Raw genomic sequence first — 26,197 nt, 5'->3', positions numbered from 1 at the left:
TCCTCGATGGAACAGAGGTAGGCGTACAATAAATAGGTGCAAATATTTCCATTCAGAAAGGAGCTAAGTTTATTAGACCATCTTCTTTGTCTTTTCCCCTCTCCATTTTATGTAACATTCTTTGACTATATTCCTAAACGTTTATAAGCCTAGTTAATTACCTGATACTTTGTGAGTTGGTTATGTAATCCAGCGTTTTTAACATTTTTCAAGGAGTTATTAAAAATATCCTTATATTCAAACATAGCCACGTCACACCTCACACCTGGGTAAACAACAGTGAGTCACTTAGAGGAGACTGCCCCATCCATTTTCTTTTAAATTACTTGGTCTTTGGCTACAGTTAGCGCCTTTGCTCCCTCCCTCCCGGTCTGAGTAAAATGAAAGACCTCCCAACATCAAAGTGACTTGATCCCGCTCTGTTCACATGGAACTTTAGACTGAAGGCCACTGTTCTTAAGACACCTCTGCTGGAAAATCCTGGGGATAAGAGGCCAGCCTAATGAAGGCGGCCTCTCTAGATAGCAGCGCGAGAGGCCCCTACCATAGCACCTGCCAAGACTCTCGCCGAATTCGCTGTCACTATCTGAGGAGTTATTTACCTGTGTCCGTGTCTCCCTGGGGCCCCGGGGCCCTGCAGAAGCAGCAGTCCAGGAAGATGACATAGTTAAGGACATTGAAGGCCAGACCGATAATTCCAGCGCTGAGAACCAGCAGCGGCGCCTCTGTCTTCTGGGGATTGATATACCTCTTGATGGCTTCCACCAGGATGCTGAACATCAGCGCCACGGCAAAAATGGAGTTGCCAAAGGCTCCCAGCACATCGGCCCGCAGAAAGCCGTACGTGCTCTTCCTGTGCTGTTTTATGTTGCTGGCCCTCACGCCAAAAAACCCGATGATCATGGACAGGAAGTGGGAAAGAACTGCAAATGCGTCCGAGGCCAAGGAGAGGGAGTTTCCTATGTAGGCGATCACGAGCTCCATAGCGAAGAGGAGGATGCTCACCACGCACATGAGGATTAAACGGCAGCTGCGTCCCGAGTATCGCCCCATGGCAGCTCGGCGCCCGGGCAGCCGCTCTGCAGCTCTGAAGGCTGAGCTGTGAGGAGACCAGCTACGGACAGAGCAATTACGACTTCTAGATAACTCTCCCCTCAGCCTTTAAGTGCTTGTCATATTTGGAAATCGCATTTTATAGGCTGCTACAAAGCCATAAAACAGTTTAAAGGGCAATTAAGCAAGAGGCGTCAGGTGAGCTGGGATTTTATGGAAATGGGAGACACCAGCTTCACAGATGGACTTGAGTGTGTCAAGAGCTCCTGTGTCCTTGAATGCTGTGGAAGCTCATCATTCACTCTGGCCTGGTGTGTACAGTAACAGCTCTGGTGGAGCAGGTCATTTAATGTAAACAGCACTTGTATCTTGTCTACCTGGTGTGTAAATAGTTTTGAATGCCATTTACTACGTCAAACAGAGACTATTCTAGAGGTCAACAATGCAGAGAGCTACAGTAAGCAAAAGCCAAAGGTAGCTAGGATGATTTTTGTACGGCTTTGCCCACTGACCTGGAATAAACGAGCATCCTACTTGTAAATGTTCTCCATAAATAAGACAAGGAAAACATTCCTCATGTTCAGAAAAGGTAAAAACAAAAAAACAAAACAAACACAAATCTGTAAGCTGGGGGAGCCAAAGACTTACTCCCAGTTAGTTTCAGGAAGGAAGACAAATGATGATTTAACTCAAGCAATGAGGTTTTTGGTTTTGCCTTTAAAAACCTATCATCTGCCATATACATATAGGCCTTAAAAGCTTATCACTTCCTGAATATCTAAAACAGCAGTGGCCTCTATTGTTTTAAAGAGACATAGAGTGATATTACTATATCCAATCTTTACAATCTTTTCTTTTTTACTTTCTGAATTTAAATTCTGACCATGATAGTTAATTTTACATGTCAACTGGCCATTTGATCAATGACACCCAAGACATTCTGAATGGTGTCTCTGAGGTTGTTTCTGGATGAAATTAACTTTCAAAGCAATAGACTAGGTAAAGCAGATCACTCTCCCTCATGTGGTTGGGCCTTGTACAATCCATTGAGAGCCTGAATAAAATAGAATAGCTAAATCTGTAGCTGTTCTCCAAACAGCTCAGCCTTCAGAGACGAAGAGGAGCAGCCAGGGCACCGATAGGGAACCTTCCTGCCTGGCTGCCTTCAACCTGGGATGCCGGCTTTTTCTGACCTTCAGACTCCAACTGCAACATGGACTCCTCCTGGGTCTCCAGCCACTAGGCCTGTGGACTGAACCAACACCATGGGCTCTTTTGCTTGCTGACTCACCACTGATTTGGGGACTTCTCAGCCTTTTAATCATGTGAACCAATTCCTTATAACAGATCTTTTTCTCCCTATATATACTGTTAGTTCTGTTTCTCTGGAGACCAGGACTAATACATTTACTCTGACTAAAACCTGACAACTTAGACAGTAGCCCCAATAGTTTCCTTAGTATCTCATAAATGATTTCCAATTCAGTTAATATTCTGACAGTTAGACTTCTAATACAATCAGATTGTGAAAATTATTGCTCTAAGACTATCTTATTCAGCCATTCAAGCAACAAATACCGACTGGGTGTCTACACGGCAGATGGAGTTCTGTGTTCTGGACACACAGCAGTAAACAAGATATTCTAGGGCAGCAGTTCCCAATCTGTGGGTCACGACCCACGGGAACTGTATTAAAGGGTGGAGGCATTAAGAAGGTTGAGAACCACTATTCTCAAGGGATGAGACAATTAACAAAATAAACCACAAAACTTATCAAATGTTGGCCGGGCATCGTGGCTCACACCTGTAATCCTAGTACTCAGGGAGGCCAAGGTGGGTGGACTGCTTGAGCTCAGCAGGTTGAGACCAGCCTGAGCAAGAGTGAGACCTCATCTACTCTAAAAATAGAAAACTAACCAGGTGTGGTACCAGTCACCTATAGTCCTAGCTACTTGGGAGGCTTATGGAGCGGGGTCACTTGAGCCCAGGAGCATGAGGTTGCTGTGAGCTAGGCTGAAGCTAAGGCATTCTAGCCTGAAGAACAGAGTAAGACTCTGTCTCAAAAAAAAAAACAAAAACAAGAACAAAAAACTTACGAAATGTTAAACGGTAATAAGTTTGATGGAGATGAAGCAGGGGAAAGGGAATATTGGCATAGTGATGGGTTATAATTTTAAATAAAGTAGCCAAGCTGGGCACAGTGGCTCATGCCTGTAATCCTAGCACTCTGGGAGGCTGAGGCTGGTGGATTGCTTGAATTCAGGAGTTCGAGACCCGCCTAAGCAAAAAGTGAGGCCCCATCTCTAAAAAATTATTTGAGCATTGTGGCAGGTGCCTATAGTCCCAGCTACTTGGGAGGCTAAGGCAGGGGGAGTTTGAGGTTGCTGTGAGCTATGACACCATGACACTCTGCTGAGGGTGACATGAGAGAAGGAGGGAAGGAGGAAGGAAGGAGAGGAAGGAAGGAAATGAAGGGAAGGAAGGAAGAATTGACTGAGTTCTTTGCCTAAAGACCTAAAGGGGGTAAGAAACAGAATGGTGCAGACATCTGAAGAAAGATCTTTCTATGCAGAGGGAATCATGAGCAAAAGAAGTTCAAGGGACACCAAAAAAGCCAGCAGGGCTGGAGTAGAGTGAGGAGATGGGAAATCAAAGATAAATCCAGAGAAGTGTTTGCAAGACGAAAAAGCTCTGGAGACTGGTTGCCCAACAATGTGAATGTACCTAACACTGTTGAACTGTACACTTAAAAATGGTTAAGATGGTAAATTTTATGTTATGTGTATTTTACCATACTCAGAATAATTTTTTTTTAATTATTGAGAATTTCAAGACAGCAATAGCAGGGCATTAAAGTTGCAAACCAGTCCGGGCACGGTGGCTCATACCTATAATCCTAGCACTGTGGGAGGCTGAGGCCAGTGGATTGCTCAAGCTCAGATGTTCAAAACCAGCCAGAGCAAGAGCGAGACCCCATCTCTAAAAAAATAGCTGGGCATTGTGGCAGGTACCTGTAGTCCCAGCTACTTGGGAGGCTGAGGCAAGAGGATTATTTGAGCCCAAGAGTTTGAGGTTGCTGTGAGCTATGATGTCACAGCACTCTACTGAGGGTGACTGAGTGACTCTGTCTCAAAAAATATAAATAAATAAATAAAGTTGGAAACCAATGTGAGGGGGTGGTCAGGGAAAACAAACCTTCTCTTGGTATGCAACTGTAAACCTTCTCTTGGTATGCAACTGTAAACCAACTGCACAGGTCACAGTCAAGTGAAGCTGGCCTGTATTCAGGGGATATTTGGAAATTAGAGTCAACATTTTTTTTTCTTTGAGGCAGAGTCTCACTTTGTCACCCTTGGTAGAGTATTGTGGCATCATAGCTCACAGCAACCTCAAACTCTTTTGCGTTCAAGTGATTCTCTTGTCTCACCCTCCCAAGTAGCTGGGACTACAGGCGCCCATCACAATGCCCAGATATTTTTTAGAGAGGAGGTCTTGCACTTGCTCAGGCTGGTCTCGAACCTGTGAGCTCAGGCAATCCACCCACCTCGGCCTCCCAGAGTTAGAGTCAACATTTTCTGAGTGATTAGATGTGAAGGGATGAGAGAAACAGAAATGTCAAGATGCCACCAGGGTTTTGACCTGTAAGATCAGTGTTGGAACTGAAATGAAGGTGTAAGACTAGAGTAACTGTTGTAGGAGCAGCTTCGGGAGAAGTAGAAACGATGTTAAGTTGGGTGTATCCAAGTCAAACTGCCAAATAGAGTGCTGAATGAGTCTACAGTTCAGGAGCTAGGCTTAGGCTGGAAATATGAATTTGGGAGTTGACAATATATGGTATTAGAAGCCATGAGACTGCATAAGGTTACCAAGGAAATGTGAGGAGACAAAAAAAGAGAAGAAAACATAAAGAGATGAGAAGGAAGGACCAGAGAAAGAAAGGGAAAAATAAGAGACTAGTGTTCTGAAGCCCAAAAAAGACTGTTTCTAAGAGGAGGGAGACTCAGCTGAGACAAATGCTGAGCAGGCAAGGAAAATGTAGAGAGAAATGAAGGGATTTCACCTTATGAGGCCACAGGAGATCCGAACTAGAGTGGGTTCAGGGGAGTGGTGAGGGTAAAAGTGAGGTGGGCTCAAGAGAGTGGAGTAGAGGAATTGGAGCTGGCAAGTACAGATAATCCTTCCAACGAGTTTCACTCTACAGCGAAATGGTCTGTGGAGTCAAGAAAGTTGGGAAATTTTTAAGTTGGGAAAAACAATAGCATGTTTGGGAGTTGATGGAAAGATCCAGGAGAGAAAGAAATCTGATGATACATAGGGAAGAAATGCTGAGGTGTCAACATTGAGAAGGCAGAAGGGGGTGAGATTTAGTGTGCAAATGTTCTGAGGACAGATGGTTCACCAGAAACAGAAGAGAAGGTGGAAGTAGAAGGACACATGAGTGGGTGGGCAGATGTGGTGGTGGGAGATCCCAAAGGTGCTACTCTCACTGCCTCTGCGTTCTCAGAGAAGTAGAAATCAAGATGATCAACTGGTATTACAGAAGGGGAAACACAAGACATTTGAGGTGAAAAACATGAAATAATTGTCTGGAACAAAGATAGAATGAATGAATGGGGGAAATCTAGTACAATTACATACTTACCCACATGCAAAGCTATACTGATATTACCACCATTGTCATCAGCTTCTGTATCTCCTAAGCTCCTCATTCAACAAGTAGTCCTTCATTACAAACTGATTTTAGTGACATTGTTTAAATACATTTTGAAATCTCCCTATTACATGACGTTTATGTAATTAAATCTTTTATGTCATTTCAGTACTACTGCTGTTCCAAACTCTCATACCTCCCTACAAACTTGAAGAAAGACATTGGCTTAAGATTGCCTACTGAACCACAGGAAAAATGTTTAAACCCAATGATATGGCTTAAATTCTAGGAGTAGAGTTAATTCCCTGGGTATTATTATCTCAACTATAGAAGGAAAGTTCTCAGCATGCTGCTACTGGTACTGGGGATAATCTCATGTCCTAAGGAGGGTAATGGAGACTATGACCTCTCACTAAAAATACTCATCTCAACTCATTGCCTATTTCCCTTTCCACTAATTGATTGCTGGCTTTGCATTTCAAATAGAATTATTTCAAGAATTGTGTTTAATTTTTTCACTCATTATTGGATCCTCTGACGTTGCACAGAGCAGGCACTCAAATTTATTTGTTAAAAATAAGTGGCTAGCATTTTCTAGATGGTAAAATTGACAACAAGGGGCCAAAGCTATGTTTGAAAATAATAGGACAATGGTGGTTGACTCCCCAAATGTTTTGATGTTACTGCCACCCCCTGAGCAGATGGCTAATGTTAGCAACTAGAATCAGATTATAAGTGGGGTGATCGTCAACTTCCTGGTTAAAATGTCTTCCTCCTTGCTTGCTTGATGAAGTGCTCTACTGCTGCTGATCTCAAAACTCAAATCCTCTCCAAAATGAGCCCCAGGAGTTGTCATTATTGTTGGCTTCTCATAAAAACTTCCTGTGATTTACTGGCATAATGAAAATAAACACACTCCTGTGGATGAACTAGGAATTGCTAAAATGTAGTGTATGAGGAGATACACTGGTCCAGGTGGGCAGAGCCAGTGGTAAATATGCCTTGACCTGCTTTCTTTATGCTGCAATGAATACTAGGCACAGAATCATTTTTGTCACTGTCATACTAGTTTATAGTGGCCACCTACAAATAAAATAGTGCTGATTTCTTTTTCTTTTTTTTGGGGGGGGGGACAGAGTCTCAAGCTGTCATCCTGGGGAAGAGTGCCATGGCATCATAGCTCACAGCCACCCCAAACTCTTGGGGCTGAAGCAATTCTCTTGCCTCAGCCTACCAAGTAGCTGGGAGTATAGGTGCCTGTCACAAAGCCTAGCTATTTTTCTGTTGCAGTTGTCATTGTTGCTTTTAGCTGGCCCGGGCTGGGCTCAAACCCGCCAGTGTGGGTGTATGTGGCCAACGCCCTACCCACTGAGCTATGGGCGCCACCCTAGTGCTCATTTCTTAAAGTATGTTATTTGCATTCAGATTTATGAAAAGCTCCACCATTCTTAAGGTATGGAATTTGATAAAGTTCTGATAATTTAGCTGGGCCTCTATTTAAGGAAAAAGCCAATTTATAAGTGGTACATTTTGGGTTAGGAATTCCTTCCTTAACATGCCTACTTACTGTGGGGTTTAATTAGCAACTTGCTTTAAAGCAGCAAACTTTAAGCTTTGCTGCAATTACTTCTACTTACCTAAATGAGGCTTCAAAAAATAGTGTAGGGATTTGTCCACTACATAGGTAGCACCAGAGATGGCCAGTGACTATAGGACAAAATCTGTGTTCATTAAATAGTCTCCAATCTAGAGCTCCTTTTAGGTATTATGCACTGAGGGAAAAACAACAACAAAAAACCCTTGTGCCATCGACACATTTATATTGGTTTTCAGAAAAACAATTATTAATAGTTGCTAAAGTAACTACTATAACTAGAGATATGTATCAGGAGCAACTTGCAGTTGACCCTGCAGAATTATGACCAACAGCTCTTACTTAGTAGCATGTGCTGGGCATTGTTCTAACTACCCTACTCTCCAAGGCTAGAGTACCTCTGTTGCAGGAAGACAAAACCCAATGGAGAGAAAGACCACCCAAACACCACGTTTATAAGAGGAAGGGCTTTATTCACCAGCTGGGAGCTTATGGCATAGAAGAATTCCAAATGGCCACACTCCCTGACTGCCTTGGTCTTTCCCTTTTTATTGACAGTCAAAAAGTTCCACCCCACAGGTACCCTTCTCATTGGCCAGTTTGAATCAAGTGGGAGATGCTATTCCCGCCCCTACAGAACTATAGGATTTCATAGAACTCGGAAATTTCCAAGTTTCAGCAAGTTAAGTTTACAAATTCCCAAGAGCTGAGTCCCTGTGGAGAGGACCCCGCAGGTGTATCCTTGTGGTCTCCTTGAGAAGACCTGTTCTTCTAGACCTCACCCTTCTCGGGTATCCTCTTTCATTCCTCCCTTTTGAGACTCCAATATATTTTAATTTGGGGTCTCAATATCAGCTTGTTTCTGCAGGTGCCAATATTAATTACTTTTCAGCGCTGAGGTTTTAGGGACTGTGACTCTTCTTGGGATCTCTACTCAGGCCTTAATAGTACCATGGTGGTGGGCTAATATACATACGAGTTTTTACTTTTCCCTGTGACATTTCCCCCCTTTTCCCAAAGTTCAAAGATAAATTAAGACAAGTCCCTGGATGAGTTTCCTCAGGCTTCAGCCGTGTGTTGACCAGCCAGCTCCCAGTACGTGGCTGGAGCAGGGCATGTTGACTGTTTTAAAAGTTACCTTTACTTTCCAAGGGGCAGTGAAGCCCTATTCAGCCAGCTGTGATGACTCCAAGTGAGGATTCTTTCCACCTTCACTGCTGTGCGTGTGGTCAGAATGATGGTGTAAAGTCCTTTCTACCTTGGTTTCAGGGGGACCAGGTTCTGATTCCAGACCTAGACTTGGTCCCCTTGATCTTCCAGAGAGAAAAGATGTACAGACACAAAAGACTAAACAGAACACAGTTAATTACCCCAGTAGAGATTTTCCTTGTTACTCTTTTTAGGGTTTTTGTCTATTCGGTTCAGTCTTTCCCAGTTCTTTTAAGATCCTGCTAAATTGCAAAGAATTGACAGAGGCCTCTTTGAACACCACCAGTGGCAAGGCCTGCATCCAGTTAAGCTTGGCTTCCTGGCAGAGTTTACCAATTTCTGCTCATATGGTCCTGTTTATGCACTTTACCCTAAGCTTTGAGGCCTATAAATTATTCAAAGCTTTAGCTTATTATTTGCACGAGTTCTGTTATGAAGACTAGCCCATTATCAAATTTAAAACAGAGTGGCAGCCTAAATCATGGGATGATTTCTCTGGGCAATATGTGTACTACTTTAGGAGTCCTTTTTATCCTGGTGAGGAAGGCTTTTACCTATTCCAAGTCTGATAGACAATCATCAGCCAGTACTTGTTCCCTCTAAACCTGGGCATTTCAGTAAAGTCTACCTGGAAGTCCTCGAAGGGCGTTGCTCCACACGACTGGATTCCTAGGGGTACCGGTGGTTCTTGGCATTTAATACTGCACAAGTTTTTTCAGTGTAGCCAACAGACGACTTTGTTGAGTCTTAAGCCTTCAGAGTAAATATAATTACCGTATATAATTCTATAATTTTTGGCCAGTCTCTTAGTACCATTTAACAGATCAATTTAGTAAAACAGTTACATCTCATTTTATGAGTTGACAGTACAGACAAGGCTGGGATCTAAATACAGGTGGACCACAGCCTCATTTCCCTCCTTTTAAACAATTTTTCTCTCTCCAATTTCTCTCTTTATTAAAGGCAAATAGTAGAACTAGCATATGTGCCAAAATAAACTGTACCTTCAGAATACTGGGTCTGATTATTTGCATAAAGTGCAGTAAGAATAATTAATTATTAGCCATTTAGTCTCTTCTTTCCTTTAAAATTGGCTTTGCTGGAACCTTTTATAAGGAATCTCAGACTGGACTTCTTGAAAGCCTTACAGACCCAGGTTTCATCTGTGCCATTAGATACCTGTATGCGTGGGGTAAATCCCTCTTCTCTTGAGGTCTCCAAGCACATTTTGATTCCTGGACCTGTCAGCAAGTGACCTTCATTACATGCCACAGATCAGGAAATATTACTGATGGGTATCTGGCCAGTTTTCCAAAGGGCTTATAGTGTCAACCTTAATTCATTAAGGCAGTCTGGACACCTCTGGAAATGCTATTCCAGCCAAAGCCTTGGTAAAATAACTAGTGCCTTCATCATGTCCTATAGAACAAAACAGATTCTTATTGAACTTACGCAAATAACTGTATTGTCAGAAATTAAGAATACTTACAAATGGCTTTCAAATTCCAGAGAAACCAAGGAGAGAGAAAAAAATACACGTTGCAAATTCTGCTCATAAGTATATACATTGCTTGAAAAGCTACAAATAGCTTAAAAGACAGAAAATTATTTTCTTGACTTCTGAAAAACAGAACACAGAAAGAATCAACAATATTTCGAACAAAAGCCATTACAAACTAGCCCAGTTCCACGGAACTGATTTCTGTTCTGTTGATGTTAGGTTAGCAATACTCATAGACATGTCAACTTTCTAATGAAAGTCCTAAAAATCTGCTTTTTAGTCCGAAGATATTAAATTTCTTTTTTCTTTTCTTTTTTTTTTTTTTTGTGGTTTTGGCCGGGGCTGGGTTTGAACCCTCCACCTCCGGCATATGGGACTGGCGCCCTACTCCTTGAGCCACAGGCGCCGCCCGATATTAAATTTCTAAAGACTTCAGGAATTTGAATTCGACAGAATTCGTCAGTTCCTCTTAATATTTCTTTTTCTTTTTAGGATAAACTTTGGACTCAGCCAGTTACATAAAAAATACTTTCTTCTTAGATGAATAAAATGATTACCAGGGGGGTAGAGCAAGATGGCCGCTGAGTAACAGCTTCCCTGCAACTGGGCACGGTAAAGTCTGGGGATATAAGACTCCAGACATCTCTGGCTGGTGGTATCTGCCTATAATCATCCCTTTGAGCATACAGGGAGTCAACAAGGGACTTCTGGACTCCAAGGGGAGGACAAAAACACTGGAAAACTGGCAAGTGGTTGCGTGTGTTCGATGAACCTAATCCTGCTGGCAGCCATAAGTACAAGCAGCAGTGAGACAGCAAACTGGACAGGCCTTACCTGTGAACTGTTTCAGTGTTTTTGGACTTGGCACTCAGTTGAACTGCCTTTGGGGAGAGCTTGAGCAGGAGTGCGGAGAACTTTGGGCATTGTCTAGGGCCCCAGACTGAGCCGCTGAGCCAGACAGAGCTAATAGTGTTCGGCTATGGGGCGCAGACAGCCATTGTGAGAGAACTGCCCTGGCAAGCTCCGCCCTGAGGGTTGCAGAGCAAGGATTGGGCAGGAGCTAGTAACCTATTCACTGAGCAGCCTAAAGGTGGGGACTGAGCTTCCTTACAGCCTTAACCTCAGGGGCAGAGTGAGACCGGTTTTGGCACACTGGAGCTTTGGGCTGTTGCCCTGGGTAGAGTGCTGTAGCATCATGGCACATAGCAACCCCAAACTCCTGGGCTTGGCACTGCCCGGACCTCCATAAGACCTGCGCTGCGACCCCTGACTTGTGAACCACGCCCTCCGGGCCTCTGCATGCCCTGACAGAAACTGAAGTAGCCACACAACCCTGAGTCCTCCCTCATGTACCCTCCCTGCCTCCACACTGGCCCGCTCATCTGGCCAGGGACTCTGGTAGCCACGTGCCCTCTGGAGCCCTCCCTGCCTCTGCGCATAGCCCTTTTCTTGGCCAGAGACTGCTGGAGCCTTGGGCTCTCTGGGCCAAACTCACTGGGTGCCAGGCACTCCCAGAACCATGCGCACCACCTCCCGCCCTGTTGCTGGATCTGAATGTGTCACACTCCGGAGCTGTTTCCACAACCAGAACTCCCTGGCTGGGGTAGCCCCAGAGGAACTACACAGGGCCACTCCCTACAAAGATCCAGCAACAATAGAGTGATCCCGCTGGGATCTAATCTTGGAGAAAAACCTCCCCAACTCTGAGGACGGCCAGAGGCAAAGGTGAAAAACAATCATGAGATGAAATCAAAGGAAATACTCTGGCAATATGAATAATCAGAGTAGATCAACTCCCCCAAGGATCAATGGGGCAGACACAGCACAAATAGCTGAGATGTCAGAAATCAAATTCAGAATCTGGATAGCAAATAAAATCGAATTAGAATTCCAAGCAGTAACCCAAAAGATATCTCAAGATTTCAACGAACTCAAAGACCAAATGACCAAAGATTTTGACACATTGAGACAAGAGTTGCAGCCCTCAAAGATCAGAGAAACACAATAGAATCCCTCAGTAACAGAATGGAGCAAGCAAAAGAAAGGATTTCTCGCATTGAAGACAAAGCTTCCAAACGCTCCCAAACTCTCAAAGAAGAAGACAAATGGAGGGCAAAAACAGATCACTCTCTAAGAGAGCTCTGGGATAATTCGAAGAAAACCAATATTCGTCTTACAGGGATCCCCAAAAGCGATGAAGTGGCTTCACAAGGCACAGAGTCTCTTCTCCATGAGATTAGAAAGGAGAACTTTCCAGACATGCCAAAAGATTCTGAAATTCAGATAGCAGTTTCAGAACTCTAGCACGACCCAACCCAAATAAGACATCACCCAGACACATAATAATCAACTTCACTAAAGTTAATATGAAGGAGAAAACTCTGAAAGCAGCCAGACGAAAGAAAACCATCACCTACAAGGGCAAGAATATTAGAATAACTGCAGATCTCTCTGCTGAAACTTTTCAAGCTAGAAGAGGTTGGTCATCGACTTTTAATCTCCTAAAACAAAATAACTTTCAAACCAGGATCCTGTACCCAGCTAAACTAACTTTCATTTATAATGGAGAAATTAAATACTTCAATGACATTCACATGTTGAAGAAATTTGCCATAAATAAACCAGATCTCCAGGATAGTCTCAGACCTATCCTCCATAAAGACCAGTATAATCCTCCACCACAAAAGTAAACCCACCCAGAAAATTTGGATCAAATTCCAACTTCCACAGTCGCAAAAGAATTAAAAATGTCCGAGGACTCTCGAAAGGCTTATCAATATTCTCAATTAATGTGAATGTTTTAAATTGTCCTCTAAAGAGGCACAGGTTAGCTGCCTGGATACAAAAACTCAAGCCAGATACCTGCTGAATACAAGAATTGCATCTTACATTAAAAGACAAATATAGACTCAAGGTGAAGCGATGGTCATCTATATTCCAGGCAAATGGAAAGCAGAAAAAAGCAGGCATTGCAATCCTATTCACAGACACAATAGCCTTTAAACCAACTGAAATGAGGAAGGATAAGGATGGACACTTCATATTTGTTAAAGGTGATACTCAATATGATGAGCTTTCAATTATTAATATTTATGCACCCCAACAGAACGCACCTCAATTTATAAGAGAAACTCTAACAAACATGAGCAACTTGATTTCCTCCAGTTCCATAGTAGTTGGAGATTTTAACACCCCTTTAGCAGTGCTGGATAGATCCTCCAAAAATAAGCTAAGCAAAGAAATCTTAGATTTAAACTTAACCATTCAACATCTGGACTTAACAGACATCTACAGAACATTTCATCCCACCAAAACTGAATACACATTCTTCTCCTCAGCCCACAGAACATACTTCAAGATCAACCACATCCTAGGCTACAAATCTAACCTCAGCAAATTTAAAAAAATAGAAATTATTCCTTGCATCTTCTCAGACCATCATGGAATAAAAGTTGAACTCAATAACAACAGGAACCTGCATACCCATACAAAAACATGGAAGGTAACCAACTTTATGTTGAAGGAAAGATGGGTTATAGATGAAATTAGGAAGGAAATCACCAAATTTTTGGAACAAAACAACAATGAAGACACAAATTATCAGAAGCTCTGGGATGCTGCAAAGGCAGTCCTAATTGGGAAATTTATAGCACTGCAAGCCTTCCTCAAGAAAACAGAAAGAGAGGAAGTTAATAACTTAATGGGCATCTCACGCAACTGGAGAAGGAAGATCACTCCGACCCCAAACGCAGCAGAAGAAAAGAAATAACCAAAATCAGAGCAGAATTAAATGAAATTGAAAACAAAAGAATTATACAACAGATCAATAAATCCAAAAGTTGGTTTTTTGAAAAGATCAATAAAATAGATAAATCTTTGGCCAACCTAACCAGGAAAAAAAGAGTAATATCTCTAATTTCATTAATCAGAAATGGTAATGATGAAATAACAGACCCCTCAGAAATTCAAAAAATCCTTAACGAATACTACAAGAAACTCTACTCTCAGTAATATGAAAATCTGAAAGAAATAGACCAATACCTGGAAGTACGCCACCTACCAAGACTTAGACAGAACGAAATAGAAATGTTGAACAGGCCTATATCAAGTTCTGAAATAGCATCAACTATACAAAATCTCCCTAAAAAGAAATGCCCAGGACCAGATGGCTTTATGTCAGAATTCTACCAAACCTTTAAAGAAGAATTAGTACCTATATTACTAAACCTCTTTGAAAATATAGAAAAAGAAGGAATATTACCCAACACATTCTATGAAGCAAACATAACCTTGATCCCCAAACCAGGGAAAGACCCAACAAGAAAAGAAAATTATAGAGCAATATCACTAATGAGTATTGATGTTAAAATACTCAATAAGATCCTAACAAACAGAATCCAACAACACATCAAAAAAAATTATACACCACAACCAAGTGAAATTTATCCCAGGGTCTCAACACTGGTTCAATATACATTAATCTATGAATATAATTCAGCACATAAACAAACTAGAAAATAAAGACGACATGATTCTCTCAATTGATGCAGAAAAAGCTTTTGATAATATCCAGCATCCTTTCATGATCAGAACACTTAAGAAAATTGGTATAGAAGGGACATTTCTTAAACTGATAGAGGCCATCTACAGCAAACCCACAGCCAATATTGTATTGAATGGAGTTAAATTGAAATCATTTCCACTTAGATCAGGAACCAGGCAAGGTTGCCCATTGTCTCCATTGCTCTTTAACATTGTAATGGAAGTTTTAGCCATTGCAATTAGGGAAGAAAAGGCAATCAAGGGTATCCATATAGGGTCCAAAGAGATCAAACTTTCACTCTTCCCAGATGATATGATCTTATATCTGGAAAACACTAGGAATTCTACTACAAAACTTAGAAGTGATCAAGGAATACAACAATGTCTCAGGCTACAAAATCAACACCCATAAATCTGTAGCCTTTATACATACTGATAATAACCAAGCCGAAAAAACAGTCAAGGACTCTATTTCTTTCACAGTAGTGCCAAAGTAGATGAAATATTTGGGAGTATAGCTAACAAAGGACGCGAAAGATCTCTACAAAGAGAACTATGAAACTTTAAGAAAAGAAATAGCTGAAGATGTTAACAAATAGAAAAACATACCATTCTCATGGCTGGGAAGAATTAACATTGTTAAAATGTCTATACTACCCAAAGCAATATACAATTTTAATGAAATCCCTATTAAAGCTCTACTGTCATACTTTAAAGATCTTGAAAAAATAATACTTTATTTTATATGGAATCTGAAAAAAAACCTCAAATAGCTAAGACATTACTAAAAATGAAAACAAAGCAGGAGGAATCACGCTACCAGACCTCAGACTATACTATAAATTGATAGTGATCAAAACAGCATGGTACTAGCACAAAAACAGAGAAGTAGATGTCTGAAACAGAGTAGAGAACCAAGAGTTGAATTCAGCTACTTACCATAATTTGTTCTTTGACAAGCCAATTAAAATCATTCAGTGGGGAAAAGATTCCCTATTTAACAAATGGTGCTGGGTAAACTGGCTGGTAACCTGTGGAAGACTGAAACTGGACCCACACCTTTCACCATTAACTAAGATAGACTCTCACTGGATTAAAGATTTAAACTTAAGACATGAAACTATAAAAATACTTGAAGAAAGTGCAGGGAAAACTCTTGAAGGAATCGACCTGGGTGAATATTTTATGAGGAGGACTCCCCAGGCAATTGAAGCAGTATCAAAAATACATTACTGGGACCTGATCAAACTAAAAAGCTTCTGCACAGCCAAGAACATAGTAAGTAAAGCAAGCAGACAGCCCTCAGAATGGGAGAAAATATTTGCAGGTTATACCTCTGATAAAGGTTTAATAACCAGAATCCACAGAGAACTCAAACATATTAGCAAGAAAAGAACAAGTGGGCAGCGACTGCAGCGTCCCCCGGGGAGGGAGGCGCCGGTAAGGCCAAGCCTGAGATGGAGCCCATCCCTGGCAGTGAGGCTGGTACTGACCCCCTCCCGGTCGTGGCTGGATGGCGATGCCTATTGACAGCAGTCTGCTCCTCAGGCCGATGAGCCCCCGATCCTACCGCCGGCAGCCTAGAGGCAGTTGGGCCGGAGCTGGAGGCTGAAGAGAAGCTGCCTGTTCCGGTGGCAGAGTCGATGGCAGCTGCGCCTCAGGAAGCGCCCAAACTTCCACCTTCTCCTGCACCGCTACTGGAGCAGTCCCCGGCTCTGGAGGAACGCGAGGAGACGCGACTGTCTCACCCCACAGCACTGGCGCTCGTGCCGCCAGCAGGCGGGGACTCGATGGTGTTGCAATTGATTCTGGGTTCCGAGGTGCGAGTCACACTGGACCACATCATTGAGGATGCACTTGTCGTGTGGTTCCGCCTTGGGGAGAAGCTCTTTTCTGGGGTCCTCATGGATCTGTCCAAAAGGTTTGGGCCCCATGGAATCCCTGTGAAAGTTTTTCCCAAAAGGGAATATAACGGTAAACCTGAAGCGATGCAGCTCCAAAGTAATACATTCCAAGAAGGGACAGAAGTCAAGCGTGAAGTGAATGGTGCTGTTCCTGATGACCCTTCTCCTGTCCTGCCTCCTGAGCTGAACTTGGCTGAAAGCCTGTGGACTTCCAAACCACCACCTCTCTTCCATGAAGGAGTACCTTATCTCCCCCCTTTGTTTATCAGGGACACATATAACCAGTCAATACCTCAGCCAACTCCTCAGAAAATTAAGCGACCCAAACGAAAAATGTACAGGGAAGAACCCATTTCAATAATGAATGCTATTAAACTACGACCCAGGCAAGTCTTGTGTAATAAATGTAAAAACAGTGTTGTTGCTGAAAAAAGGGAAATTAGAAAAGGTAGTAGTGCAAGTGACTCTTCTAAATATGAAGATAAAAAACAGAGAAATGAAAGTGTAACTACTGTGAACAAAAAACTGAAAACGGACCATAAAGTGGATGGGAAAAACCAAAATGAAAGCCAGAAAAGAAATGCTGTGGTTAAGATTTCAAATATTGCTCACAGCAGAGGCAGAGTAGTGAAAGTTTCTGCTCAGAAAATACATCAAAAACTCAATTAAGCACTAAAAAAGTGCTCCAGAGTAAGAACATGGATCATGCAAAAGCTCGGGAGGTGTTAAAAATTGCCAAAGAAGAGGCACAGAAGAAGCAAAGTGAAACCTCTACTTCCAAAAATGCACATTCAAAAGTCCATTTCACACATCAATATCAGAATCCTAGCTCAGGTTCCCTTTCACCTCGGGTTCGTTTAAAACCACAAAGGTACAGGAATGAAGAAAATGACTCTTCTCTGAAGACAGGACTTGAGAAAATGCAGAGTGGCAAGATGACACCCAAACCCCAGTCTGGTCGCACCTCTACCCACTCAGCAGGTGAGGCCCCTTCAGAAAATCAGAGTCCCTCAAGGCTCTGAAGAGGCCAGCAGTGAGGTTCAGGACACAAATGAAGTGTATGTGCCTGGTGACCAGGATGAAGCACAGACATTGGGCAAAAAGGGCAGTAAAAGCAATATCTCTTTTTATATGACCCTAAATCAAAAGAAATCTGACTCTTCCAGTGCTTCAGTGTGTTGCATTGATAACACAGATGATTTGAAATCTTCCAACTCTGAGTGTAGCTCTTCTGAAAGCTTTGATTTTCCTCCAGGCAGTATGCATGCACCTTCCACCTCCTCCACTTCCTCCTCTTCAAAGGAAGAGAAAAGGCTCAGTAATTCCTTGCAAATGAAAGTCTTTTCCACAGGGGATGATGGGAAGATGGTGGACTGAAGCCAGCTTTCCACAGAGGCTCCCGTCCTGAAGGAGAGTTAGGGTATGAAAATTTAGCAAGTAACCTGATGGATTCGAGCAACACCAAGCAAGAAAGTTGAAGAACGCACATCAACCCCCTGAGGAGAGCTGGGACCACAAGGAAGCAAACAAAAGGTACAAAACCCATCACCAAGCGGACGGGAGTCCCCCTCCCCCACCTGATTGGCTTAAGGGCCCCACAAACAAAAGGGCAGAAATTAAAGGCCATCCCACTACACTTCCCGGGAGAGACCTACTACAAACTGGACCTACCTCCCTTACTAGGATGCCTAGGCATTCTCCTGCCAGGCATAAAACTGTATAAATCTGTAAATATCCTTTGCCAGCAACTCTGAGCACCCAGCACTTCCCTCCACTCTCTCTGAGGTCTGAAAACCTGTCCCCCAGGAGTTTGGATTCTTGGGTGACTCCCAAAGGGGAGAGGACAGTCCCCGAGCTGCGGCTGGTCAGTGCTGATTCTGGGGCACGGGAGAGAGGTGAGGACAGTCAGCAGAGGGAGACCCTCACCAGGGTGGCGCTTCCCTGAGGTGAGGTGCAGCAGCCCTCTTTGGGCAACAATACAACCAGGCATATAACTGAGGCATATAACTGAGTCAAACTCGCTACTAGCTGCTCTGAGCTCCCTGTTGCTCTGAGCTCCTGGCGCTTCCCCCGCCCTCGCTCTGTGGTCCGGAGACCTGAGCACCTGCCGTGTGACCAGGCAGGGAGCCGGGTGGAGCTGAGTCTGTTTTTCGCTGCCCGGCGGTTCTGGGCTCCAGCCGCTCCCCGCCACCACACCCCCACTCTGAAGCCTGAAGGCTTGAGCTGCGGTGGTACAACCAGGCAAGAGACTGGGAGAAACTGAATTTGCTCACTGCTGACTGGGCTCCCTGCAGCTCTGAGCCCTTGCTGGCTCTGGGCTCCCGACACTCCCCCCGCCCTCGTTCTGTGATCCGGAGACCTGAGCTCCTGCTGTGTGGCCGGTCAGGGAACTGGGTGGAGCCGAGTCTGTTCGCTGCCCCATGGTTCTGGGCTCCAGCCGCTCCCCCCACCCAGCCCCCATTCTGAAGCCTGAAGGCTTTGGCTGCGGTGGTGCGGTGGAGCCAAAGATTGGGAGGAATTGAGTGAGCTTGCTGCCGGCATCTCTGAGCTCCCAGCACCCCACCCTACCCACACTCTGGGATCTGGAGGCCTGTCCCCTGGGAGTCCAGATTCTTGAGGGATTTGTTGGGGTGTGGACAGTGCCCGAACTGCGGCTGGTCGGTCCTGACTCTGGGACACAGGAGTGAGGCTGGGGGAGACCCATATCAGAGCGGCAGTTCCCTGAGGCGGCTGAAGCCACACCCCCTGCCTCCCTGGGAAACCAGAGAAGGCCACCCCTGAGTATAGGATTTGCCTGAGGTGACTCACAGACCCCGGAAACACCCAGCGTAGGGCCGTCTCAGAGAACTGAGACTTCAACCCAGAGTAAGTGTTTCACTGAGGTCAAACAGAAGCCAGCTAACAATAAGTCAGAACCACTCAGCCCCACCACACCAGACAGGGCCCCAGTCTCTCAGGCTACAACACTGAACAGGCCCTCAACAAAACCCTAGGGGAAAAATCAAAGGGAGTAAAACAACCATGGGGCAGAATCAGCGGAAAATCTCCGGTAACATGAATAACCAGAATAGATCAAACCCCTTCCCCCCCCAGGAAAGAAATGGTGGATGTAATTGAAGATCCCATTCATAAACAACTGGCAGACATGTCAAAAATCGAATTCAGAATTTGGATTGCATACAAGATTGATAAAATGGAATTAGGAATCCAAGGAGAAATTCAAAAGTTGTCTCAAGAATTTAACGAATTTAAAGACAAAACCACCAAAGACTTAGACACGCTGAAACAAGAATTTGCAGCCCTTAAAGATATGAAAAATACAGTAGAATCCCTCAGCAACAGAATGGACCAAGCAGAAGAAAGGATTTCTGACATCGAAGATAAAGCCTTCGAATGCTCCCAAACTCTCAAAGAGGAAGAGAAATGGAGAGCAAAAACGGATCTTTCTCTTAGAGAGCACTGGGATAATTCGAAGAAGGCAAATATATGAATAACAGGAGTTCCAGAAAACAATGAAGTGGCATCGATGGGCACAGAGGCCCTTCTGCATGAAATTATGAAAGAGAATTTTCCAGACATGCCTAGAGATTCTGAAATTCAGATAGCAGACAGTTTCAGAACTCCAGCACGATTCAACCCCAATAAGTCATCCCCCAGACATATCATAATTAGCTTCACTAAAGTCAACATGAAGGAGAAAATTCTCAAGGTTATCAGGTGAAAGAAAGCCATTACCTACAAAGGTAAGAACATTAGAATGACTGCAGATCTCTCTGCTGAAACTTTTCAAGCCAGAAGAGGGTGGTCATTGACTTTTAATCTCCTAAAGCAAAATAACTTTCAACACTGGATCTTGTACCCAGCTAAACTGAGATTCATCTATGATGGAGAAATTAAATACTTTAACGACATTCATATTTTGAAGAAATTTGCCACAACCAAACCAGCTCTTCAGGATATTCTCAGACCTATCCTCCATAATGACCAACCCAATCCTCTACTACAAACGTAAACTCACTCAGAAACTCCTGATCAAACTCCAACTTCTACAATGACAAAAAGATTAAAATTGTCCCCAGGACTTTTGAAATACTCGATACCCCAAATTTCACCAAACTTATCAATAATCTCCATTAATGTGAATGGCTTAAACTGTCCTCTAAAGAGACATAGGTTAGCTGACTGGATACAAAAACTCAGACCAGATATCTGTTGCTTACAAGAGTCACATCTTAAAAGACAAATACAGACTCAGGGTGAAAGGATGGTCATCCATATTTCAAGCAAATGGTAACCAGAAAAAAGCAGGTGTTGCAATTTTATTTGCAGACACAATAGGCTTTAAACCAACAAAAGTAAGGAAGGACAAGAATGGTCACTTCATATTTGTTAAGGGTAATACTCAATATGATGAGATTTCAATTATTAATATCTATGCACCCAACCAGAATGCACCTCAATTCATAAGAGAAACTCTAACAGACATGAGCAACTTGATTTCCTCCAGCTCCATAATAGTTGGAGATTTTAACACTCCTTTGGCAATGAGGGACCGATCCTCCAACAAAAAGCTGAGTAAAGAAATTTTAGATTTAAATCTAACCATCCAGAATTTAGATCTAGCAGACATCTACGGAACATTTCATCCTAACAAAACTGAATACACATACTTCTCATCAGCCCACGGAACTTATTCCAAAATCGATCACATCTTAAGTCACAAATCTAACCTCAGTAAATTTAAAGGAATAGAAGTTATTCCATGCATCTTCTCAGGCCATCATGGAATAAAACTTGAGCTGAGTAACAACAGGAATCTACATACTCATACAAAAACATGGAAGTTAAATAACCTCATGCTGAACGATAGCTGGGTCAGAGATGAGATCAAGAAGGAAATTGCCAAATTTTTGGAACAAAATGAAAATGAACACATGAACTATCAGAACCTCTGGGACACCGCAAAGGCAGTTCTAAGAGGGAAATTTATAGCGCTGCAAGCCTTCCTCAGGAGAACGTAAAGAGAGGAAGTTAGCAACTTAATGGGACATCTCGAGCAACTGGAAAAGGAAGAACACTCCAACCCCAAACCCAGTAGAAGAAAAGAAATAACCAAAATCAGAGCAGAACTAAATGAAATTGAAAACAAAAGAACAATACAACAAATCAATAAATCAAAAAGCTGTTTTTTTGAAAAGGTCAACAAAATAGATAAACCGTTGGCCAACCTAATCAGGAAAAAAAGAGTAAAATCTCTAATATCATCAATCAGAAATGACAAAGACGAAATAACAACAGACTCCTCAGAAATCCAAAAAATCCTTAATGAATATTACAAGAAACTTTATTCTCAGAAATATGAAAATCTGAAGGAAATGGACCGACACTTGGAAGCTCATCACCTTCCAAGACTTAACCAGAATCAAGTGGAAATGTTGAACAGGCCCATTTCAAGTTCGGAAATAACATCAACCATACAAAACCTCCCCAGAAAGAAAAGTCCGGGACCAGATGGTTTCACATCAGAATTCTACCAAACCTTTAAAGAGGAATTAGTACCTATATTACTCAACCTGTTCCAAAATGTAGAAAAAGAAGGAAGACTCCCCAACACGTTCTATGAAGCAAACATCACCCTGATCCCCAAACTAGGAAAAGACCCAACAAGAAAAGAAAATTATAGACCAATATCACTAATGAATATAGACGCAAAAATACTCAACAAGATCCTAACAAACAGAATCCAGCAACATATTAAACAAATCATACATCATGATCAAGTTGGATTTATCCCAGGGTCTCAAGGCTGGTTCAATATCCGTACATGTATAAATGTAATTCAGCACATAAACAAAGTAAAAAACAAAGATCATATGATCCACTCAATCGATGCAGAAAAAGCTTTTGATAACATCCCAACATCCCTTCATGATCAGAACACTTAAGAAAATTGGTATAGAAGGGACATTTCTTAAACTGATAAAGGCCATCTACAGCAAACCCACAGCCAATATCATATTGAACGGAGTTAAATTGGAATCATTTCCACTTAGATCAGGAACCAGACAAGGCTGCCCATTGTCTCCATTGCTTTTTAACATTGTAATGGAAGTTTTAGCCACCGCAATTAGGGAAGAAAAGGTGATCAAGGGCATCCACATAGGGTCAGAAGAGATCAAACTTTTGCTCTTCGCAGATGATATGATTGTATATCTGGAAAACACTAGGGACTCTACTACAAAACTCTTAGAAGTGATCAAGGAATACAGCAACGTCTCAGGTTACAAAATCAACATTCATAAATCAGTAGCCTTTATATATACCAACAATAGTCAAGTTGAAAAAACAATTAAGGACTCTACCCCATTCACAGTAATGCCAAAGAAGATGAAATATTTGGGAGTTTATTTAACAAAGGATGTGAAAGATCTATATAAAGAGAACTATGAAACTCTTAAGAAAAGAGATAGCCAAGAATGTTAATAAATGGAAAAACATACCATGCTCATGGCTGGGAAGAATCAACATTGTTAAAATGTCCATACTACCCAAAGCAATATATACCTTCAAGGCAATCCCTATTAAAGTTCCACTGTCATACTTTAAAGATGTTGAAAAAACAATACTTTGTTTTATATGGAATCAGAAAAAAACTTGAATAGCCAAGATATTAATCAAAAATAAAAACACAGCAGGAGGAATTACACTACCAGACCTCAGACTATACTACAAATCGATAGTGATCAAAACAGCATGGTATTGGCACAAAAACAGAGAAGTAGATGTCTGGAACAGAATAGAGAACCAAGAGATGAACCCAGCTACTTACCATTATTTAATCTTTGACAAGCCAATTAAAAACATCCAGTGGGGAAAAGATTCCCTATTTAACAAATGGTGCTGGGTGAACTGGCTGGCAACCTGTAGAAGACTGAAACTGGATCCACACCTTTCACCACTAACCAAGATAGACTCTTACTGGATTAAAGACCTAAACTTAAGACGTGAAACTATAAAAATACTAGAAAAGAGTGCAGGGAAAACCCTTGAAGAAATTGGGTTGGGTGAGTTTTTTATGAGAAGGACCCCCCGGGCAATTGAAGCAGCTTCAAAAATACACTTTTGGGACTTGATCAAACTAAAAAGCTTCTGCACAGCCAAAAACACAGTAAGTAAAGCAAGCAAACAGCCCACAGAATGGGAGAAGATATTTGCTGGTTATGTCTCTGACAAAGGTTTAATAACCAGAATCCACAGAGAACTCAAACGCATTAACAAGAAAAGAACAAGGGATACCATCACAGGCTGGGCAAGAGAATTGAAAAGAAACTTCTCCGAAGAAGACAGGTGAGCGGCCTTCAGACATATGAAAAAATGCTCATCATCTTTAATCATCAGAGAAATGAAATCAAAACTACTTTGAGATATCATCTAACACCAGTGAGACTAGCCTATATCACAAAATCTCAAGACCAGAGTTGTTGGCTTGGATGTGGAGAAAAGGGAACACTTTTGCACTGCTGGTGGGAATGCAAACTAATACATTCCTTTTGGAAAGATATGTGGAGAACACTTAGAGATCTAAAAATAGATCTGCCATTCAATCCTGTAATTCCTCTGCTGGGCATATACCCAGAAGACCAAAAACCACATCATAACAAAGATATTTGTACCAGAATCTTTATTGCAGCCCTATTCATAATTGCTAAGTCATGGAAAAAACCCGAGTGCCCATCGATCCATGAACGGATTAACAAATTGTGGTATATGTACACCATGGAATACTATGCAGCCTTGAAGAAAGATGGAGACTTTACCTCTTTCATGTTTACATGGATGGAGCTGGAACATATTCTTCTCAGTAAAGTGTCTCAAGAATGGAAGAAAAAATATCCAATGTATTCACCCCTACTATGAAACTAACTTAGGACCTTCACATGAAAGCTATAACCAAGTTACAACCTAAGAACAGGGGGAAGGGGGAAAGCGTGGGGAGGGAGGTGGCAGGTGGGTAGAGGGAGGGGGATTGAAAGGATCACACCTGTGGTGCATCTTACAAGGGTACATGTGAGCCTTGGCAAATGTGGAATGTAAATGTCTTGGCAAAGTAACTAAGAAAATGCCAGGAGGGCTATGTCAACTAATGAGATGAAAATGTGTCAAATATTCTATGGAACAAGTGTATGGTGCCCCATGATCATATTGATGTACACAGCTATGATTTAATAAAAAAAAAAAAAAAAGAAAAGAAAGTCTTTTCCAAAAACGTCTCTAAATGCGTCACACCAGATGGCAGGACCATATGTGTGGGAGACATTGTTTGGGCCAAGATATATGGCTTCCCTTGGTGGGCAGCCCGTATTCTTACTATAACTGTAAGCCGGAAAGATAACGGCCTTTTAGTCTGACAGGAGGCCTGTATTTCGTGGTTTGCGTCTCCAACAACATCTTTCCTTGCTCTTTCACAACTCTCCCCCTTTTTAGAAAACTTCCAGTCACGTTTAATAAGAAGAGAAAGGGCCTGTATCGCAAGGCTATCACAGAGGCAGCTGAGGCTGCCAAGCAGCTGACCCCTGAAGTAGGGGCTTTGTTGACACAGTTTGAAACGTGAACATGGACAGTAAGGTAGGCAAGACCATTGGAAGTCGCCACAGATTTTTTTAGTTTAGTTAGGAATAATTTCTACGAAGTAGCTTGGCCTAATTGGAGAGAGAATTTTCACTCAATTGGCTGGTTTTTTTTTTTTTTTTGACGTGGCATTGATTTATTATATTAGTACTTTGGCATTTCTGAAAATATTGGCTGGTTTTTTAATATTTACCTTATAGCCATTTTTAGACTGAGAAACTTAATCTGAACATGTGATCAAATTTTGTCTTAAGGAAGTGAGATTTTAGTAGTATTTTTCAGTTTTGAAGTGTAAAACGATCCCAAGGCATAGGAGCCATAGCCTCAACTGAAATTGGATTTTTGTAGGGACAGTTCATTGCCATTTGTATCTAATACTATATGTATACATACATGCAAGTGAGTATATAAGTATGTGTATATACATACACACACATACATATATATATATATGAATTATTGCCTGTCACTATGTGACACAGGTTGCATATTTAGGCTTGCAGTAAGGGCTGGTGAATTGGGAGAATAGTGTGGCTATTTAATGACTACTTGTTTTTTAATTAATGAACACTTAGCCTTTCTGTGCGCATAATGGTGTAAAAGTTTGATGCTTAGGTGTTTGATAAACAGATGCTTGCTATTCAGTTACAGAATGGGGAATAGCCCAGTATTTGGTACTAAAACTGTCAAGACTGGATAGATTTGAATCATCATGCTCTTTTTGTCCAGTGGGGATCTAACAAAAACTTTCAAGCTTGGGGTTTGGGAGTTTAGATAGGTTTGATTTTTTTTTTTTTTTTTTGGATATGTGAATAGTTGATTGCTAAATTTGGTCAGATTTCTCCTGACTGGCTATTCCTAAATTCTTAGGATATGTCTCAGTAAATTACACTTTGTGAATTAACTGTCATATGTGTAATTGTTACATTTTGGATGTACCTGATTTGATAATTAAAAAAAAAAAAATTCCATTTAAGGTATCTGTTTGCAGGTCAGAAAATGAGAAAATGTAATTGTGTTATGTTCTGAAATGTAAAAAAAAAAACCAAAAAAGCTGTAAATAAAATCGACTAAATCCAAAAAAAAAATAAAAAAAGAAAAGAAAAGAACAAGTG

The 26,197-nt window shown here is 42.0% G+C and overlaps 1 protein-coding gene and 1 pseudogene across 1 annotated transcript in view; one reads left to right on the top strand and one right to left on the bottom strand.

Annotated features, from left to right (window-relative positions):
- The window catches only part of SLC30A10 (solute carrier family 30 member 10), a 47,023-nt gene extending 45,970 nt beyond the window's left edge, over positions 1 to 1,053 (bottom strand). The window contains exon 1 of the mRNA XM_053606391.1: positions 603 to 1,053. Coding sequence (XP_053462366.1) covers positions 603 to 1,053 — 451 coding nt within the window. The remainder of the gene's footprint in view (positions 1 to 602) is intronic.
- Positions 1,054 to 6,354: 5,301 nt separating this feature from the next.
- LOC128596401 (PWWP domain-containing protein 2A-like) lies at positions 6,355 to 25,065 on the top strand (annotated as a pseudogene).
- Positions 25,066 to 26,197: the final 1,132 nt, after the last annotated feature.

Source organism: Nycticebus coucang, chromosome 10 (genome assembly GCF_027406575.1).
Source record: "Nycticebus coucang isolate mNycCou1 chromosome 10, mNycCou1.pri, whole genome shotgun sequence".
NCBI lineage: Eukaryota > Metazoa > Chordata > Mammalia > Primates > Lorisidae > Nycticebus > Nycticebus coucang.
The sequence above is the reverse complement of the archived record's forward strand: the minus strand, read 5'-3'. Positions and strand labels throughout refer to the sequence as shown.